The 22,334-nt window shown below is 42.4% G+C and overlaps 1 protein-coding gene across 4 annotated transcripts in view; it reads left to right on the forward strand.

Annotated features, from left to right (window-relative positions):
* The window catches only part of srrm3 (serine/arginine repetitive matrix 3), a 146,242-nt gene that overhangs the window by 76,039 nt on the left and 47,869 nt on the right, over positions 1 to 22,334 (forward strand). For all 4 annotated transcript variants that reach the window (XM_080866774.1, XM_080866777.1, XM_080866776.1 and 1 more), the window contains one exon: positions 20,004 to 20,105. In XM_080866774.1, the coding sequence (XP_080722900.1) occupies positions 20,004 to 20,105 (102 nt within the window). The remainder of the gene's footprint in view (positions 1 to 20,003; positions 20,106 to 22,334) is intronic.

A 22,334-nucleotide genomic window follows, 5' to 3' on the forward strand; every position in this document is an offset into this window, starting at 1 on the left:
CTGAGTAAGTTTAGGTTGCCATGGTTAACACTAAAGTAATTTTTAGACAGCACAGATTACACAGATTACAAAACAGAAGATAGAAATAAGGTTAAATAAATAAGGTTACGGGTAAGAATGTGCTTGCATTCATAGTTAGTCACATGTGTAGCATGAATAAAACCAGAGTTGTCGAGGCAACTAGATTTATTAAACTAGACTGGGAGCTGATTTGCTAGGCTTACAGTGCCTTAAGCATTTACAAAGTTGCATTAATAAAGAAATAACTCAATCTAAACCTAATCAAAGAGAAGTTTAATATTTGGTCTATTGATTTGCACTGGGCTTATTTGTTAGAAGGTTCAGTCGTTAGTAAGAAAATTCCCCAAGGAAGCCATCTGTTGAAGTCAAACTAAAATATTACCTGCAGAAGAGTTACAGTTTCAGTGGTAAGGCACAACTTTGACTTTGAGGGAAAATTGTTTCCACTTCCAGCTTGCATTGCACTTTTTTCAAGTTTTACTACTGCTCATTGGTCAGTTAGCTTAGTGCTCATTGGCCAGTTAGTGTTTGTCGGAACGTTGCCATCTTTAATGCAAACTGCAGGCAACTGCGGCAATCTCCTTATGAGCAAACTAATTTGTGAAAGGCAGCAGTCACTTGCCAACCAATATAAATATAATTTTTCCCTAGTTACGGTTGTTATGCACTCACCACCTGGTTGCTAGGTCTTTGTGACTGGGGCCAAAAAATATCATAGAGCTATTAGATGGGAGAATACTACAATGTAGTTGATATTTTATTTTCAGCTCAATACATGTTTTTCTTGGACAATTTTCTTACTAATGGCTGAAATTTAAAACAAATTAATTTTTTAAGACCAAGAGCAGAGATTGCCAAGAGGTCTCTAGGCCTGTGTGGCTGAAGCCTTACCCCTTGAATCCAGCAATCTATATTGATCCAAGTTTTCTTTTTTTAAATTATCTCCCTTCGTGTTGAAGCATTTCTTTATTATTTCTGCAACAGTACTTAGCTGCTCTTGTTCTTGGCTGCTATTTTTTTCCAAGTCCTGTAATTTGACTCGATATGCTGGCAGCAGGTTGGCAATATGAGCTATGTCTTCTAAATCATGGGAGACAATTTTGTGAGCTAAACGCACAAATAAAAGTGGAACTGCTCTTGATTCAGCTGAGCGAAAGGTTGTGTTTGGCTTTGTAAGGAAGCCCACATGTGATGCATGTGTATTCAAACTAGAGTCCAATCTGAAATGCTTGCGTAGGCAAGTCGGATGGAAAAAAAAGAGTTGCTCTTGGGTTTTGATGTCAACTGACATTACCTTTTTCAGAGAAACGGTAGTTGTTTATCTGTTTTTCACAATGCAGTTATTGGGATGCTGGTTGGAGTGCAAGCCATAAAGGCTTTTGTGTAGCACAGAGCCTGACATTGACAGGTATGTACCTGTAGGGGTGCTGAGTTCACAAGCTGCACCAGAACATTACATTCAGACACCGTAACCTGCCAGAAGTCATTTTCATCATAATATTGGGAGGATGAAAAAAAAAAAAATTCTCTCTGGAAGAGTGGAGTAAACTTAAGGAGCTGTGTTTTTGTGAGGAAATGGTGCATAACAATGTGTTTTTATACTTTTATCAGCATGCTTTGGAAATGTTATCAGTCACAGTGCTCTGTCGTGACACAATTGAATCATATTATTCTTTTATTCTCATTTTTAAAACAGGCATTGTTGTGAGACACTGAATTAAACTGCAGTCCTTCTTGTAAGAGGTTGCTCTGAAACCTCTAAAGATAGAGCTAAAGATAACTGTTTCTTGGCATAAGAAGGGTTCAGGGTGCAGGACCTGGGTGCTTCCTGATTGGCCGGGTGCCCCAGTTAACATAATTGGCAGCATTAACAATTAGCAGCCCAGCGAAGAATCATGTATTTGCTTTAAGGTCTCCTGATTTCTGGTTGGGTGCCTGTGGAGACACAGGGAGGTGTTGAAGGGCCTTGTCATGGGTGCCAGGGGATTGTACACTGTTCCCAAGCCAACAGTGGGAGTTAGTTAGGGAAGGTAATCATGCATGCATATAGGCTGCATCCCAATTCAGGGTCTGCAGCCTTATGGGCCGCATTTTAAGGCCGATTATGTCACAGCGACGCGACGAAGGTTGTCCCAATTCAAGGGCTGCTCGAAATGCGGCCTCAAATGTGTCCTTCATTTCCCTGAATTTTAAGGATGTGGTGGTGTAGACTTCGTGGCCCAACATATCCCAGAATGCATAGCGCGGCGCTGGGTGTGGATAATTTTGCCGGAAAAAAACGGCGGATGAGGGGCGCCCGAAGAGTAAACTTTGAGTAAGTACTGAATATTATGTCACTTATTTATGTGCAAATGTTTAATAAGAAAGACCATTAAAACATTACTGTTGGCCACATGTCGGCAAAGTTATGTGACATTAGTGACGTTTGTACTAACTTGGTTTTAAAGCCTTTACTTTAAAATATACGCCGTCCAATAGCTGACCTTAATCTTACAGAGAATGATCAAAGCTCATGTAGAAACAAACAAACAAATGAACAAAAGATTTTCTCCTTCATTTCTGTCAAACAAAGCTGTATGAAACGTTTCCAGCTGTTAGTATCATCGTTGCTAGGCAACCTGGGCAGCGCGACGGAGGCTAGACCGTCCCATTTTACAAGCCTCGCACTTCCGGCCTTAGCAGTCTTTGAGTACGCGGCCCTTGTGGGCCGTTAAGGCTGCGTACTTTTAGGCTGCAGACCCTGAATTGGGATACAGCCATAGAGATGTAGCAATTCAATCACCCACCCATTTCTGCTTCCCAATGTTGCCACTGAGTTGAATTTTACTCAGCTAAATGTGTTACAGCCATAGGGATAGTTAGCTCAGAACGCAGGACAGCCCAGCCGAGTCCATTTCATTAGCATCCAGCAAAAGTTAGGAAGAACCATGGAAACTGTAGAGATGGCAGACAGCCCTTAATCAACAATCTCAGTGCTTCTCCCTGGCGTGTTTGCTCACACACGCACACACATACTGTACACACATGCACACTGCTGCTTGAATAACTACAGCTCGCAGCCAAACTCCAGGCGAGACCATAATTAATGATGAGCTCTGTGATCCTGTGTCAGTGCAGAGAAAACTCACTTTCCCACTGATACCTCGTGACATTTTACTCACATCACATTTGTCATTTACAGAAAGCTGACTAATCCATGATGTATTAGGGGTGAGTGATCCAATTGAATGAAAGGCAATCGAATTAGAGAGGGATTTTTTGTTTTTTGTTTTTTTGGGGGGGCTTAGTGTTGATATGAGAGGTGGCAGGCACATTTGAATGCTAGAGTGAAGAATCTTTTATCTGGCTAAGTATTTACATGAATTAAATCAATGCACTGGGTGGTTTTTATTTTTATTTTTTTTAAGGTGAAGCTGGATTGTACTGCCACTCATTTTTGTGCTCGTCCCTCGTTCCCTGAGCGTAACTGCTCTTGTCAGCCTGCGAGGTCTCATTAAGTCTGTAGGGTAATAGTAAAGCCACAGCAGATTGATGAAGCTGAAGGACAGCTACTGAGGATAGACAGAGGGGGTTACACACTTGCCATCTGTCAAGGTCTACTCATCTCCTGGCCTGGAGAAGATGTAATAGGTCCCAGTTTGAGAAAAGAGCCACAATGTCTACTGGAGTGGTGTAGTGGCACGCAGCAGCTTGGCAAATGATGACAGCACGCAAGGAGACAAGACATTCGCACTGACGGGCTCCACTGTGCTCGTCTGACTGCACGGCCTCGGCTGGCACACGGTCGCACATGAAGGATGGCGACCACTCAGCTGAGTGTTAAAGCAAGCCCTGGATGGACTCAACTCATCTTGTTAAGCTATAATCAAAGGAGAATCCCATTTGGCAGCTTGGCTCAGCACAGCTACCCGTGCCTCTCCAATTTCTAATGTGCCTCTTTAAATGAGAGAGCGTGTGTGCAGGATTAAGGGATAGAGCAGGGGATGAAACACAGGGATAGAGAGGCAGAGCAATGCCAGGCATTAGACACAATTAAGATGGTGGCTGGAGTCTGTTTTCATTTGTAGTGGATTTAAGCCACGTCACCCTCGAATCCTGGTTTTGACTGAGGACGGGGTGAAGGATTAGGCTCAGGGGAAGGTTGGATGGCAGCACCCCCCATCCCATTTCCCTAGCTTTGCCAGCACATGGCAAGACACTCCCCTCCTCCCTTTCCGCACAGCCCCCCAGCTCCTCTCCGAAGATAAACCCAGGATAAATGGTCTGTCGTGAGTGATGGCCTCACCCCGGGAGCCAATTAGACAGGCTCAGCGAGTGCATTCATTTAGCTACCCAAGGCTTGGCAGCATCTCGCATTTATTGGTACATTGAGTGCTCCATCACTGCATGGTGCATCGCCTTTTCATGTATATGAGATGGGCTAGAGGTTACATATATCATATATGTGACATATGTCTGGAAGAGCACAAGAGGCACGGTCTGTTAGAGTAGCTCCTGTAGGCGATAGAACATAACTTAAGCTCTATCAGCATCCCATCCGTCTCCCATCAAAGAATATTGATGTACTGAATATGTCAAACTAATGCGTAGTGTCTACTTCTAATCAGCTCTAGGTGCCACATAATAATACGCCTGGCTGAATGATTTTGATCACAGTGGCTGCTCTGTATGCAAGGGTCCAGACTCTATTTCAGGGGTGTTTTTCCATGCTAACCGAGGCATAATAATCATGCATGGTTTGAACTCCTGTGGTGTCTGAGCCTTTAATGAGCTCTCTTCACAGGCTTCACTCAAACTACATGGTCACACACACACACCCAAAAAACCCACACAGGAGCTCCAAGCTCCATATATGTGTCAGTACATATGAATGTTGAGAGACACCAAGATAACGTTGAAAGTGTGTGCTAGGCTTGTGCATGCACCAAGATGCCGGTGCAAGAAATATGTCTTACCGCTTCGCCAAGCAGAAACAATAGATGCGCTTGTGTATTGAAAAATGAATATCTGTTTTAAAGTCAAGTAGAGAGGTCTGGTCCAACATAAACAACATAAGGAACAACACAGCTAAATTTGAGTATTATATGTTGATACAGGCATACAAGTGACCCAAGGCAGAACAGTAAGAAGAGGAAGCTTTATATTAGCTGAGAGCGAACTTGGAGCGTTTTGGCTGCTTCCATTGTGATGTAACATCTACAGTGACACTTTTTTAATTGCAAGAGATGTGAGCAGCCCGGATCTTATTAAGAGAGCTTCTCTCAGAGCCTTTGAGGCCAGAGCAAATAATTATCTCTCTCTGCTCTGATGGAGCTTTTCCTGCAAGCCAAAGCCTGCGTCATAAGACACAAGACGATAAGTGTGTGTCCTGGAAGACCAAAAAAAAAAAAACAATGGATGGGAAAACATCTCAGGGTGAATGGCCCATTTTATAAATTGTAACAAGAGGGGCTCTCAAGGCAATAAAGAAGGTCTGTGCTAGACAAAACAACTTCAAAACCTGTTGTTGTAGAAAGGAGAAGATGAGCAATCAGAAATGGTGGATTGTGCTGCTCCAGCCATTGAGCTGCTTACACTGTGGAGGAGGTGAAGAGGACATCTTTATAAAGTGGGAAAAAGGTGTACTTGTTCTTTGCTGCCCATTCTCTCTGGTTTATGTTAAATCTGTTATCTAACAGAAAATTTATGGCTGCAGAGAGCATCAATTGAAAAGCCTCTCTCCACTTGAGAGTTAAACTATTTCACTGTGGCACTCCGTAGGTCATTTTAATTCTACCCCTGAAATAGAAATGTGGGGGTGTTCAGGTTTGGTTTCCCATGTTCCCAGAGCCATTCAATCTTACTAACTACACTGGCATCGCTTTTTTTTCTGTAGCTTTGCATCAGAATTGATGGCTGAAAAGTTTCATAGGCATATAGCAGCACCTGGGGACGACTTGTAGAGAAAAGCTCTTCAGATAACAAAGTCGGAGACATTGCCAGCAGTCAGGAATGAGAACACGGGCACTTCACGCAAAGGCACTCCTCATCAAATCGATGACTATCAACATAAGGACAGTCTAGGGGCCAGAGCTATTCATTTTCCAGGAACGTGAGTTAATGAGTGAAATCTGTAAGTGCTCAGAGCTGTTTAATCACTCTAATCAAGATCTTTAATCGTGGTGATTTTTTTATTGCTGGGTGGCGGGCAGGCCTCTCGCTCTGATCGATGTCCCCTGTCTGTTTCCGCCCAAATCACTGGAAGTTTGCATGCCATAGGCCAGGGGTTCCCAAACTTTTTTTGCCAGGCCCCCCTCTGTTTTACAAGAAAAATGTTCCCCCCCCCCCCCCCCCCCACACACACACACACACACACACACATGCACGCCCAAACACATCCTGTAACCACACACACCCATATTTTGCTCCACTGCGGTTTATTTCGCACCTCAAACATTTAGTAAACAATTAAGTAAATACAAGTAATCTGCAATAAATTACAGGTAGTAAGAAGATAAACTACTAACTCTTTTATGCTATGTCCACGAGTATTTTTGAAAACGCAGCTGTTTCTATGGTTTGGACCTTTCGTCCACATGTTAATGCCGTTTTGAATCACAGAAAACTGAGATTTTTTAAAACTCCTTTTTTACGTGCACGTGTGGACAAGGAATACAGAGTTTGTCAACGTCAAAGATATGTGCCTTTTTTCACGTCACGCTGTGCGCCACGTTATTGTTTACATGAGAAGAATTGCAGAATGGCAGATATTCAGATTAACAGTAATAATAATAATAATAATGGATTGGATTTATATAGCGCTTTTCAAGGCACCCAAAGCGCTTTACAATGCCACTATTCATTCACTCTCACATTTAGGGATGGGTACCGGTGTCCGGTGCCATGATGGCACCGGTTCTGACATAAACGGTAGTAACCAGACCGAAAAGCAGCGCACATTTCGGTGCTTTATTTCGGTGCTTTTTTTTCCCTGAGCTGTGATACACTTCTAGCCAATCATTTTACGTTTCCGAGGATAGTAGGCGGGGCCAGGTACGTACGTTCAGTTAGAGCAGAGCTACAGATTAAAAATGTCCAAGGCGAAGCGGTCAAAAGTCTGGCTGTACTTCACAGCAAAATATGCAAACTCAGCAGCCTGCAACAAGTGCTTTAAGCTGATACTGTGATACTGTCAAAGGAGGTCACACCAAGAATCCGATTAAACAGCTGGCGACGCATAGCGTTTTTTTTAAAAGCCGAGAAATGCGCCGTATTTGATAGCTTGCTGCGAGACCTCACACCGTGCACGTCGGGTGGGTTGCCAGTTATCAGACCCGGAGCAACATCCCCCAAAAACCCGAAGAATAGAGTCCTGGCCCCTAGCCCTGCCAGTGTAGCAGAAATGATGAGGATGATGATGCAGCAGCAGCCGTTCTTCTCTGCATGAGTAGCTTCATGTTGTTCGTGTGTAATTTACGTTGAGTAGGCTAACCACGTTATTACATTAATGCATGTAAGGTGAACTAGCAAACATCATCATAGCTACATGCGGCTGTCTTCTTGTTTGATGGCAGATACTCCCTTCACCCTGGCCAAAAAGGCTAAAATGACCAAAGAAAAAGTGGGAAACAGTTAAACATGAGAGGTTTTTGGACAAAGTTTGTGTTTTTTCCATTGTTTAAGCACTGCTTCCAGCCAAGAGTGATGCCATATATGCCACATAGCTGCAGAAAAGGCACACATTGTTATCTTTTTACAAAAAAAACCAGCTGAACATGAGAGGTTTTTGGACAAAGTTTGTGTTCTCCATTCTTTAAGCACCGGTTCGAGCACCGTTTAAGCACCGGCACCGTTTCAAAAGTACCGATTTGGCACCGGTATCGGATAAAACCTAAACGATACCCATCCCTACTCACATTCAACTCTCACAACCGGGGGAACAAATCGTGGCAGGATCAGCCTGATATTATTTTTATCCCACTTTAATTTTACAGTATAAAGAGCTAACATCTCCAAAATGTCAGGAGTAGTTAGTTATTATAACAAGTGTTTGTGAACTAAAAATCAAGAATGTGGGATACTGTTTGTCCGTGATTTGAAGAGCCCAGCCCGTGCTCCCGACGAAGGGAAAATCAATTCTGCAGGGGAGACCTACTTTGGCACTTGTGCAGGTGAAGCCAAAGGGAAGATATGCTTCACCATATTTTCTAGTCTTTGGCTTAGAATGAAGTTGGTTTGGAAACATATTCAGCGATGCTTCATCTCCTGCTTTGCGTTTCTGTGGGAGCCCCGTCAAAAACCTGTCCATTATGCTAGCAGTGTCCAAGCGCTTTTTTTCCCTTTTTTTTTCCTTTTCATACCACGCCCCCCCCCCCCCCCCCCCCCTGCAATGGCTCTGCAGGGGGGCAGTTCCCACACTTTGGGAAGGTCTGCCATAGGCAATGGGCCTTCACTAGATGGCCTTCGTTTGCATCAACTTGGCTAACTGGCTCCTGGACGGTCTCACCTCATATTCATATATGCAGAGAGATGAAAATACACAAGCGACATGCTCAGTTAAACAGTCATTTGAATTCCGTGTTGCTCAGCCTGGCTGGGAGTGACCAGCCATTGCTCAGCACTGTGTCAGAACAGATGGTGTGTGAGGAAGAAATTAGCTACACCTTCACAGCTGCAAGAAGGGCTAATTGTGTGTAGAGAGAAGGAATGTGTTGTTTCAGTCTAAAAGCTTTTGACAAACATCTAGTAACATCTAGTAAGTAGCTGTTTACACTGATTGATCTGAGCTCACAATAGATTTTTGTCTGTCTCTTGAAATGCAGCACAGAAGTCTGGTAATTTAAAAAGGAGTTTTTAACTTCTTTCTTTAAGCGCCCACCACTCACTAGTTTCCAGGAGGGATTCAGGTGCTGTGTGATTCAGGTGCTGTCTGAGATTCTGCAAGCCCCTACTTCTAAAATCTCAGGCTCTTTGTTAAAGCATCACCACTGCTGTGTACACACTCTCAGACTTTGGTTTGTAAGCTAGACCGATCAAACATTGCCTTTGCTGTGCTTCATACTGTGAAGCTGCACTGAGCTTCAGAATAGAGCAATTCAGCAGGAGGAAAGAGAAGGTGGGGTGGGGGGGGGGGGGGGGGGGCAGAAAGGGAAGCAGAGGGTCTGCAGGTTTTTCATTTCTTTATATTTTACTAGAAAAATTGGAAATAGGTAAAACGATTTATTGAAACATGCAAAAATAAATGGAGTTACATAGTATGTACAGTTGTGAGAAGTTATCCAGTCCAATCCTCAGACTTTTTTCTGTTTCCTGTTTATGGGCTCAAAGGCAATTTCAAAAAAAGACCTGCTCCTTGGTAGCAAAATATAAAGAAATGTAAGGTAGGTCAAGACTTTTGCACAGTACTGTATGTCATTAAGCACTTCAGCTTGATGAGTTCAAACTATTATTTTATTGCTTAAGCTAAGGTACCTGAGTAGCATCAGTCACCATCACCAATATGATCAGCACAATATGAAGGAGAATGGCTTACTTTGGCTGTGGCCTCTTTTTGGGCTAGCACACATTCACTCCCCCCACCACGCTTATACACTCTTCTTCGATCTGCAGCAGACAGCTGGGAGAACACTGGGACCGCTGTAGAGTTGTCACGTAGTGGCTAATGTATGGTGATGGATCCGGAGCCATGAATGGAAAGCCATGAATATAAACTGTATCTTTGTGGCCTCCATTGTGCTGTGTTGACAGCTGCTGGGTTGACAGATTGCCGTACAGCAGGACCTGATGGCGCTGTCACACCGAATGGCTTCTTCTCTGCTGGGCCATCTTCCAGCTATTTCAGCTCTCCATCGCACTTTTCCTAATCTCATTCTCCGCACCATCAGGGCACTGATAGCAAGTGGCTCAGAATACATGGCGTTGGCAGCTATATTTAATCTGAGAACGCAAACACTCATCTGATTAATGCTGTTTCCACGCTGAAATGAGCCACTGAATCCTTTTACAATCCAGTTTGGGAAAATGGTTCTGCCACAAGATGCATTTGAGGCAAAGATGAACCTATTTCTGTTACTGAGGTCCATCCATCCATCCATCCACTGTAAAAAATAAAAAAAATTTCTAATGGAAGACCTGAGGACAGCAGAGAATGTTAATACTTTTAAAGCCAAACTTAAAGCGCTATCTCTACCCTTTTACTTCGGCTCACACCTTTTAGGTGTTTTTTTTTACCCTGTTTTATTTATATATTGTGCTTTGTTATCTTATGTCTTCAGTTATACATTAACAGTCTATAAACAGTGACAAATACCACTGGATTGCATTCAGCTTCAAACAGAAAGAAAAAATATTACCTATTTTATTCTGTGATTTCTGTGTGGATTAATGAATGCATGCAACTGCAGAAAGTCGTAAGTCATACCACAGTTTGTACCATCCCTTTATTATATCAGCCAATATCAATGTTCAAACTTACAAAAAATTCTGATATATCGGCATGCTGAAACTCTACGAAAGCTCCTTTGAAATTTTATTTTTAGATTTTAAATACACTGATCTAACAGCTTTCATTGGTGCAAATTATGATTTTTGTAAACTCCTGCAGCAGGGATGGTATTATGTTTTTGAAATGCGCTTATTTGCTTTCTTGCACACAAACATGAGAAGAATGATAAAATATCAATATGTTGCATACAAAGATAGGTAGGCCAACAATGTTGGCATCATCCATCCATCCATCCATCCATCCATCCATCCATCCATCCATCTTTTTCCGCTTTATCCGGGGCCGGTTCGCGGGGGCAGCAGCCTAACCAGAGAAGCCCAGACCTCCCTCTCCCTAGCCACCTCCTCTAGCCTATCCGGGGGAACACCAAGGCGTTCCCAGGCCAGCCGAGAGATATAATCACTCCAGCGTGTCCTGGGTCTGCCCCGGGGCCTCCTCCCAGTGGAACATGCCCAGAACACCTCACCCAGGAGGCGTCCAGGAGGCATCCTTGTCAGATGCCCGAACCTCCTCAGCTGGCTCTTTTCGATTTGACATCATTACTAAAATAAATATTGTATTACACATCACCCATTACTTTTCTTAAAACTAATGCACTACGTTACTTAATTATTCACTGGAGAAAAAACCTTAGGAATGGCCTGAGGCACATTGTCGTCTTAGTTTCCTAATGAGGATACATATATGAAGGTTTGAAGCCTGACTACTCATCACTGCTTCTGTTACCTGTTGAAGTTCAGGCTCGTTTTGGCATCCACAGCTATATGATCACCTGTGCAGATGATTGCAAAGAGCCAAAGCTCTGATGCCAGCATAATGCTATTGTTTCTGTACTGGGCGTAGTTTCTGTGCTACCATCTCTCTCTCATCCTTTCATACAATAAAATAAAAGTAATGTCCATATTTCCACTCCACAGTGACTTCCTAAGGCTGGTTAGGGACGTGGCTGGTTTGATTTCCTGTGCCATCACAGGAGGTTGAAACTGATTACTGGTAGGCTTCACTTATTCTAATTGAAATCAATTAATCTATTGATTTCTATTGAGCTGCCTCCATCCTCAAAGACCCCACATACCCTCAACACGGACTGTTCACACTTCTGCCCTCGAGATGAAGGTTTAGACGTGTGAAATCCAGAACGGCCCGGCTCAACAACTCCTTCCCCACTGCTATCAGACTCTTGAACAGCTGACCTACCACAATTGCAATTTGCACATACCTCACTTGTCTTTACTTACTTATTTTTGTAATTATTTATTTATCTTTCATTATTTTTATGCTTTTTTTTTTTAATCTTTTTTATCGTAATGTCTTGTCTTATTTTATCCTTATTTATCTTGTTGCTTCAACTCTACCCAACTTGGCATTTGTGTATGGACAGCAAAGGAAGAATTTCATTGCACAGAGAAATGCTATTTCTTCTGTACACATTACAATAAACACTTTGAATCTTGAATCTTTGAATCTATTATCTTTGTGCTGCTGGTGCCTTTTGGAGCATTATCTTACAATTATTATGGCTTGCAGTGTGGTACAGACCATCTGCAGGAAGGTTGTCCTTTAGATTTCAGGATTGAAATTCTAGTATTTTATTAGTCTGTTACTTAGCACTAATTGGCCGTAGGGCTGGGCCATATTATACCGTTCATGGTAATACCGGTATTGTCATGGTCTGGGGTCAAGCGACCCAGTATTTGAGTTCCATGTATCTTCTGTATTCATTTGCACCACCATGTTTTCACGGTCAGTCTTTGCAGTGACCATCATAGTCTCTGAGTTTTCTTAGTTTGTCACAGTATTAGTTTTCCCAGTTTAGTTATAGTCTAGTCACGCTATCCCTGCTTTGTTTGTACACTTTGTCTTCAGCCATAATAAAGGCTTGCTTTCTGTTAAGTTCACTCCCGTCTACTCACTTGTGTACGCACCTGGGTCCATTACACACACCACCGCACGGCCTGTCTCTGCAGACTAGTGATGTTCGATTCGTGAACGAATCGTTCAATACTCGAGAATCACTTTACTGACTCGTGAATCATGATTCACAAGCCCAACTGACTCACTGACTCGTCCCCAGTGGCGTCGTTAGGCCTATTTTAGGGGTGCTGAAGCCTCCCTAAAATATTCTTAAGCCCCCCTAAATAATTTGGTGGGGTTTTTTTTTTTTTTTTAACTTATTCGATTTTTTTTTTTACAGAACTTGCAGACAAATTCAATATAAAGATGCAGGAATATGAGTTTAAAGAAATAATAATATAAACCTGTCGCTATTCACACAAATATGATCATAACTCGGTTGGTCCCTTTCGCTTTACATTGTTAAGGTAGCGTCAGTGCTTCGTTATCCAATCCCTTCCAGTTGTTCACAGGGGACATCCACATGACTGAAAATCCAGTCCTCGTTTTCACTGCTACTTTACACTCCGCTCGTATACACCTGCGGACACACTAGCGTACATGTGGCAAACGGCAAGAAATCATGGATATACGCAAGTTTTTCAAGAAAGTAAGTCTTCATCACTGGCTGGTAGTAACAATTAGTTAGCTCTAGCTAACAGCAGAGAGTCCCATGTAAATAATGAACCAGGTGCTCCCCATTTTGTAAATAAAAACCTGGCTAGCGCACTAAGTTAAATTGTTAGCATAATGTTAATTTCTGTCACTCGTTTTAGCTCTGAAAAATCCAGCTGAGCTCATTCAGGTATGGTTATCATCAGTGGAAATAATAATAATCACTCCATCCCCATTAACCTGTAGGAGTCAGGGCAGAGGAGCACAGAGAGGCAGAGGGGAGAGACGTCTGCTGGAGAGGTGAGTCAAAGGATGGAGTCATTTGTGATGGAGACAGTCTGATTAGAATTTTATGGGACTCAATATGGATATGAAATATGAAACATTTCAGTCACGGTACAACATATAAGACCTGTTTAACTTGAGCTTTTATTTAGGAGAGTCAAGGTTAGAAAGTGGAGAGAGCAAAGAGAGAGAGATATATATAAGTCAAATTAGCCTGACTCACATATTTTTGAGGGTTCTATTTTAATATTACTTCAATTCAAGTAATTTAGTAATATTTTTCAGGGCTTTAAATTGCAACCATTTTAGTCACATGCGTGCTCAAAATATAATGTTTGTAACTTCAAAATATTTGGGAGCAACAAATTACTGTGGAGCGTGAGCAGAAGTCATGATATTAGCAATTTACATTACAATTCAGTATGTTTTAATGTATCTTGAAGGGTGAGGCAGAAGGAGTGGCTGAGGGAGAAAAAGGTCAACAGGCAAGTTCAAGTCAGAGAGAGCAAGGAGAGACAGAGGAGCTGCAGCAAATGGATCGAGAGGCAGAGGAAGATCAAGTTATTACAGAGAGAGGAGAGCAAACAGGCCAAGAGAGGGAAAATGATGAAGCAGCTGCAGCAACTCATTCTACTACAGGGTTTGATTTAGGTGACAAAGACACAGGGCCCAGACAGGTGAAGCTGAAGAGCTATCCACATGATACGTTTGGTACACAGAAGTGAGCATTTAACCACAGCTGGTTTGAAAAGCACAACTGGTTAGAATATTCAGTCAACCAGAGTGCAGCTTTCTGCTTCCCATGTAGAGTGTTTGGCAAAAACATCAAACATGATAGTTTGGTCAGTAACGGTTGCAAGAACTGGAAGAAAGCTTTAGTCATCTTTGGCAAGCATGAGATGGCACAAACACATAAGGACAGTGTTGTTACATGGAAAAGCTACCAGGGAACTAGCAAACAGGGAAACGTTGCACAGATGATAGCAACTGCAAATGTGAGTGAGATAGTCGAAAGAAGAGAGTATCTCAGACGAATTGTTGCAGTCACCTCTATGTTAGGGAGACAGGGACTCCCTTTTCGTGGTCATGATGAAGGTGAAGACAGCCCAAACAGAGGGAATTTTCTTGCGTGCATGGAGCTTTTGAAGGAGTTTGATGCTTTTCTTCAAAAACATAATCCCCCATCAAATGCACAGTATATCTCACCAACATCCCAGAATGACATGATTGACTGTTGTGCCCAGGAAGTTACTAATGTCATTGTATCTGAAATGACAAAGTCTAAAGTCTATTCCATCATGGTGGATGAGGCAAGGGATAAAAAGGCAGAGCAGTTAGCTGTTTGTGTCAGGTACGTGTCAGAGGGGGCAGTGAAGGAGCGTTTCCTTGCACTTGCAGAGATAAAATCATTTGATGCCCAGTCCATTGCAAATGAGATTCAGCAGCAGATCCAAAACTATGGTCTTGCAGAGCTTAAGTGTGTAGCACAAACATATGATGGTGCAGCCGTTATGAGTGGCTCCACTGGAGGTGTACAAGCACATTTTAGAAGGCTCCATCCTGAGGCTATCTATGTGCATTGTTATGCTCATCAACTCAACCTGGTTTTGTGCAATACTTGCAAGGCTGTCCCAGAGGCTGTGGAGCTTTTCAGCTTGTTGGAGTGTGTGTATTCTTTCTTCAGCACCTCCCTAGTCAATCATCATAAGTTCATGGAGACTCAGGCAAAGCTTGGATTGACAAAAACTGAGCTTGTGCAACTTTCAAACACTCGCTGGGCATGTCAGTTGCGATCAATCAGTGCAGTTCTTGAGACATTGCCTGCCATTTTGGAGTGCCTATCTGCAATTGGATCCCCCATAGCTGTTGGTCTCAGAGCAAAGCTCTACAAGTTCTCAGCAGTCTATGCACTACTGATGTTTCAGTCGATTCTGTCTGTAACCGAAGGACTCCACAAATTCCTGCAGAAAGAGACTTTAGACCTGGCAGAAGCTTTTATCTGCAAACAAGCTGTGTGTGACACACTTAAGGGCAAACACTCAGATGCATTTGCTACAGAGCTGTATGAGAAAACCAAGGCCCTGTGTAACACCCACAGTATCCCTGAACCAGGTGCCAAGACAAGGCACAAACAGAGGAAAATGGAGGATTTTGTCCTGGAGGCAACTGTGGGTTCACGCACTGAATTGAACAACTCAGACACATTGAAAAGAGAGTTACTTTTCCCTTGTGTGGATCGGATGGTTGGCGAGCTTGATCAAAGATTTTGCAGTGTAGATGCAGGGCTGCTAAAAGGCGTCCAGGCATGCAGTCCTAAATCTGAGAACTTCTTGAGTGAACCACACTTGAATGAACTTGCAAAGCACTACAGACTTGACCTGAAAAAAGAGGAGGTTCTGGTGGCCAGAAACTTTCTTACCCGGAAAACAGAGGCTGGATGTCCACCCAAAAATATGTTGTCTGTGTACAACCTCCTTGATTCAGACATGTTTCCCTCTCTGAAGGCAACCATCCAAGTTGCCCTAACAGTGCCTGTCAGCAGCTGCTCGTGCGAACGGTCCTTTAGTGCACTGCGTCGGCTGCACTCCTGGCTGCGTCAAACAATGGGTCAGAAAAGACTTCACAGTCTTGCAGTCATGTCTATTGAAAAAGACACGCTTCAGCATCTGAGTCACAACAGAGTGATTGACCGATTTGCCACTCTTAAAAACAGACGTCATTCTTTGATGCTTCCACCCACCAAGTAACTGGTGATTGCAGCCAGAAAAATGTACTTTTTTATTTTCAGTTTTTTTCTTGTTATTGATGCGGCAAACACATTTCCTCTGTTTTTTTGTTGTACTGTATTATAAAGCAGACTGAAATAAAACAATAGATCTATTGGTGGCCTAGGATGTTTAATCTGTCCAAAAAAGTAGGAAAACAATTTCTCAGTCTTTGTTTTCTGTTTGTGAAATTTTGTGCTCATTCACTACGTTCGTTCATGTCGTGTGCATCTCTTGGGGGCTAAGCCCCCCCTGTCCTTAAAACCTAGTGACGCCCCTGCTCGTCCCTGTTGCTGTTAGCAAACTAATTCCATTAGTAGAAATATATCTAGCTTATAATTAAAATTGTGGGGGGGAAAACAACAGCCAGTTTCGTAACAAAAGCATTTCTGCCCTGAACTGGAAGAAAAAACCCTGAGTAGAAGCTCACATCAAGAAAATAGCTCCTCGGTTCAGAGTAGCATCGCGCTGCTAACATGCTAACAACACATTTGAGCTACTCACCCCCTCCCTTCCTGTGCTGAATCATAAGCATAAGCGAATCACTCAGGACTCGCTCACCCCCTCCCTCCTGTGTTGAATCAAAGAGCGAACGAATCACTCAGGACTCACTAACCCCCTCCCTCCTGTGCTGAATCAAGGAGTGAGCGAACGAATCACTCACTCACTCACTCACCCCCTCCCTCCTGTGCTGAATCATAGAGCGAGCGAACGAATCACTCATTCACCCCCTCCCTCCTGGCTCACAGCTTCTTCTTCTTCTTGGTTGGCAACCAATGTTAAGGCGTATTACCGCCCCCTGGCTCACAGCGCAGTGGACATTTAGATAAGAAAATATATAATTGACACACTTAAGGAAAATACTAATAAAATACAAATAAACAAAATAAATGTTTATTAAGCAATTTTGATAGGAAATTGCTTAATTTTAGAAATGTTTTTGCTCTTTTTTTCTCTACAAAATAGTTTTTTGTTTTTTTTTAATCATCCATCTTAGCAGTGGGATTTACATGAAAAGGGAAACAAATTAAGTTTGAGTGAAAATGTAAAATTTTTGCACTCTCTGGTCAACTGACTCAGTGAATCAAATGACTCAAAACTCCCGATTCACTTTGGTGAGTGACTCATTAACACTCGATTCAGTAAAAAGAATCAAATTTACCATCACTACTGCAGACCGTGACAGGTATAATGTTAGACAACGATAGGAAAATTAAATATCGCGATAGAATATGAGTAAAACGCACATGTGCAGTGCCTTTGTTTTCATACGCACATGGCCGATTGTTGAGTGAAACAGATGAACCAGAATTGGTTTGTAAAAATGGTGCAACTTCAGTGATGTGGAACTGGTTTGGTGTTTGTCCGTCAGATACACGACAAAGCACATTTTTTTGCAGAACATGCAAGCGGCCGTCGTTATTGTCGTATTTGTCAGACTAAGATGCTCTTAAATCTGGGAGTAATCTGGGTCCTAAACTCCGTATACTTCAGGTCAAACGAACACTGCAGCATCACTGAGAGTTAAAAACTGTCTAAATTCTTTCATCTTTAATAAAACGATCAGCATTGCTGCTTTACCAGGTGTAACTATGAAGTTTAACTTCCAGGCATCCATGAAAACAAAATTTTTTACATTTAACGGAGTTAGAAGTTAACAGGAAGCTAGCGGAAGTTAGCTCGCTAGTTACCTAAGCATGATATTGCATGTTCTGACTGAGAGATTTCTGAAAAAATTCAAACGTACAGCTCTGCTTTCACTTCCAACATAAATGAAGACAGGAAACTAAACAGCAGTGACGTTTGTAGGGTTACTGAAGTTGGGCTAGCTGGTATATAATGATGTGCTACGTGATCGCTAGCGACACAGCTACGTTAGCATAACATAAACGGTGAAGCTGGAGGACGAACACTTAACACTTTTCCACTTATAAAAGTTAACGTTAAGGTTCCTGATAGTTAGAGACAAATGCAATCGCATGGCAGGATGCTGTAAACGGACCAAACTTCAGTCAGGAGAACAACTGAGATAATCCATCCACAATACGAGGTTAGTCATTAATATACTGCAACAACATGGGAATAGAGCAGCTGCCAGAGAATTCAACATTAATGAACCAATGGTACAGAAGTGGAGGAAGCAAGAAGAATGAGTTTGCTAAAGTTTGATTTATCTGACTGCTTTGTTTCGCTTAATGTGCCTTATAATCCTGTGCACCTTATGGTCCGAAAAATACGTACTGCACACTGCAGTTTAATGTTGCAAAGCACCTCTTTTTAACTTCAGTGGATATTATACATGGTTATGCTCAGGATATGTCAGCCCATTTCTACTGGAAATGCCTTTTGGTTAAACTTTCAGCAAGGAATTTGCATTTGCACTGTTACATTTTTATAAAGCTTTAATGTACATAAAAACCAGCTTCTTGTTTAAGTGAAAATAAATGGAAGATTGTCTTTTTGTGCTAGTAATGTTGTGGAGTTGTATTTTGTCTCGCATCAATTATATCGTCAGTTATATCGTTATCGCAAATTTTCAAATATATATCGTGATAAATTTTTTTGGCAATATCGCCCTGCTCTAATTGGCCAATCACCAAATATGAAAACACCACACACCAGTAGGTTTAGATTCAAAGACACAATGAATGCAGTTTTACGGTCAAGGCAAGTATCTGTGTTTTTAGCTGTGTGGTAAATCTCGGTGGATTTCTGTGTGAGCACAGTGCTGGATCTCTTTCATTGTTCAACGTGACATAAACATTATAGTTGCTTATTAATACAAGTGGGTCCCAGTCAGTCTTCCTCTGTGATGTTTGGCTCTCGGCCACCATTTCACAGCTTTATTAATTCTCTCCCTTTTCACTCCCACCTCCAACCTTCTCTCTGGCTCTATAACTCATTACAGCTCATTACCACAGCCCAAGCTGAACTTGGAGATGGTTTAGAAGTTGGTGTGAATTTACCGGGAGATGGGCTTCGGCGCGCAGTGAAATTAAGAAGCCATGTCCTGTCAAGCACATGTTCTTGCACGGCTGATCTATGAGTATCTGTAGATTAAAACGGGACTTGTTCAGATAGGCTAGTTGAATTATTACTGTCTCCACTGTAGAGCTGTCACTGCTCCTACAGAGGCAGCCTGTAGTGCTACTGTGGCTGCTGCTTGTGAAATTTACAGACTGGGAGGATGTAGCCTAAAGCTGTATGCATAAACAGTTTTGCCTTTCTGATTTACTCTGTGCATTTTGTATTGTTACATTCACAATGAAATTAGAGCGTCATTACAGCACTGATCATTTTGCTCCTCTTCTTTTGCCCCTACTAACAGCCACAGCCATCTAAAAAAAAAAAAGCCAAATATGTTAGATTAAAAAATATGAATACAAATCTACAATATGACCGAGACAGTAATTGATTTTTCTGTGCCTCTGCAGAGATCCTCATTATTCTGTCTGTGTCAGCTGATAGAGAGCTCCACAAGCTGCTTGCAGTTACTCTCAGCTCAGTTGCGAGTCCCGGTGCTCACTTGCAGAATAAAACATGCAGTACTGGCCCGCCTGGGACCAGAGAGGTTGACAGTGAATCATCAGAATGTGCATAATTTGGCTGAGTGTAATTTTTGGTCAGGATGCAGTCAGAAGACAGCCTTTGCCATTTTTTCTGACTCTGTGTGATAGCGGGGCACGACACGCCTCCTACGCGAGCTTCTGGCAGTTATGACAGATAACAGTTAGTTTTGCCAGTTCCTCTGCTGCAATCGGTGCTGTTATTAAAGGCTGCCGTGTCACTGTTCACAGACCTTCACATAGACTCTGGTTAACACTGAGAAGAATTCAGATTCATCCTTGTTCGCTGACTGCTGAACCCGCTATTTAAAGCTGCGGATTACTGATGAACATGTGTTTGCTTCTCTGTTAACTGTTGTGTTTTCTTATCCTCAGGTACACAGAAGAAGAAATCCGACAGAAAGTAAGCACATTCAGACAAATGCTGATGGACAAAGAAGGCGTTATCACCAGAGAAGGCTCCCACACACAACCAATGTAAGTTACGTCGTCAGCTTTGATATCTGTGACACGTGCATTAGAAGGTCAGATTTCCTAGTGGTGCACACTAGTTTAAAATCATCAGTCAGCTGCATCTGCATTTATAACCACAGATAAATGGAAATGTAAAAAGTAAGGAAGAGAAGGGAGAAACGCCCTTCAGCCATGGTATGAGTGTTGATGTTACACAGTTTGACCACTACGTGAATTTGGTCACCACTTTTGAGTAGTGACGATACCTAAGATGCAAACGACAGAAATGAGCTTTCTCTGAAAAGTAGCTGGCCTCTCTCTGAGAGATTGAGTGAGTTCAGTCATTCAAGAGGGGCTCAGAGTAGAGGCCCTACTCCTCCACATTTAATGGACCCAGTTCAGGTGGTTCAGATATCTGACAAGTAGAGCTGGGCGATATAAGATTTTTTCATATCACGATATGTTTTTTTCATTTCAGGCGATAACGATATCTATCACGATATAACCCAAATAACTATATTTGTAAGATTTAAATGTGCCGTTGCTCACAAGTAAAATGTGAAATAATCAGCAGCTTGTTTTTATTTAAATATTTATTTCCCATAATAAGTTCAACAGGGAAGATGTACTTAAGGAACATGAGACTTTTTCAGATAAATAAAGGCAAATATTGCAAACTACACAAAAGGCAGTCGCTAAAGCGTTTAAGTTTTAAAATAGAACAAACGAAACAGACTACTAAATTGTCAATTCCACTTAGAAACAAAATATTAATTCTAAAAATAAAGCTTAGTTTGTTTTACAGAAGAACAGACAAAATTGATTAACTTTTATCAATATCAAATAAACTGAGAACCAAAAGGAAATTCTCAATCTCTCCTTGTTGTATAGCTTAGCTTTTCAAACAGTTTTAACAGTTACTTTAGTCTGACAAAAGCCGAATGACGAATTAGCGCTTCCGGTCAGAGACTGAGGCTACGTCCACACATACACGGGTATGTAGGGGCGACCGTGGCTCAGGGGGTTGGGAATCGCATCTGTAACCGGAAGGTCGCTGGTTCGATCCCTGGGCTCTCTGTCCTGGTCGTTGTGTCCTTGGGCAAGACACTTTACCCTACTTGCCTACTGGTGATGGCCAGAGGGGCCGATGGCGCGATATGGCAGCCTCGCTTCTGTCAGTCTGCCCCAGGGCAGCTGTGGCTACAACTGTAGCTTAGCTCCACAAGTGTATGAATGTGAGAGTGAATGAATAGTGGTATTGTAAAGCGCTTTAGGTGCCTTGAAAAGCGCTATATAAATCCAATCCATCATTATTATTATTTTTGAAAACGGAGATTTTCCGTTTTCGTTTTAAAAAATAATCCCGTCCACACATAAAGGGAGAAATGAAGGAAAACGCTGCTATGAACATGCCAAAGCAGCAGGTGGAGCTAGATTCCTAACCGTGCAGAAATGTTGGCCAATCAGAAGTCTAGAAGCCTCGGTGGGAAAAAGTAAACAAAGCTGGGGCATAGAAGCAGAACCGAGTCGCATGTGTGGAGGGACAGTAACTGTGTGTATATGTAAGCATTTAAACACTGCAGAGAGTAGAATTAACAGTAACAGTATTGTAGAAATTCATTTCACCGAAACAATAACGTGGCGCACAGTGTGACGTCAAAAAATGCGCACACCTTTGACGCTGCGTTTTCTCCGTTTTTCTAGTCCACACGTAAAGGCAAAAACTGAGTTTTCAAAAATCTTCGTTTTCAGTGACCAAAAACGCTGTACGTGTGGACGAAAGGTGCAAACGCATAGAAAAATCTGCGTTTTCAAAAATACCCGGGTACATGTGGACGTAGCGCACGCACCAGTTTATTGTATTTCCAGACTTGCTTTCGGCACAATTTACAGTGCACACTACTCTGTTTTTTGTCAGACTTGAAGTAGCCGAAATACCTTCACACTACGGAACTTCTATGGCTCTTCCGTTCGACAATCTCTCCGGCATTGGAACCATCATCTGTTTTCTCTTCGGTAACCTTCGGTCACGCTCGGTTGATTTTTGTAGTCGGCACACTCATTTCCTCCATTACCCGGGCGGTACGGTGGCTGGCTGCTTCCCAAACAAATACACATGTGCGGCTTGGCACTTGTGCTGCACGTAACAAGTCACGTGACGTGACGCTGCGGCTGTGATTGGTTCGGCTCTGCGCTACGTAATTTGGATTGGCTGTTCTTTTCTTTTTTTTTTTCTTTTTTTTAAGAGGACAA

The sequence above is a fragment of the Rhamphochromis sp. 'chilingali' genome (assembly GCF_963969265.1).
Source record: "Rhamphochromis sp. 'chilingali' genome assembly, chromosome: 19".
In the NCBI taxonomy this organism is placed as follows: domain Eukaryota; kingdom Metazoa; phylum Chordata; class Actinopteri; order Cichliformes; family Cichlidae; genus Rhamphochromis; species Rhamphochromis sp. 'chilingali'.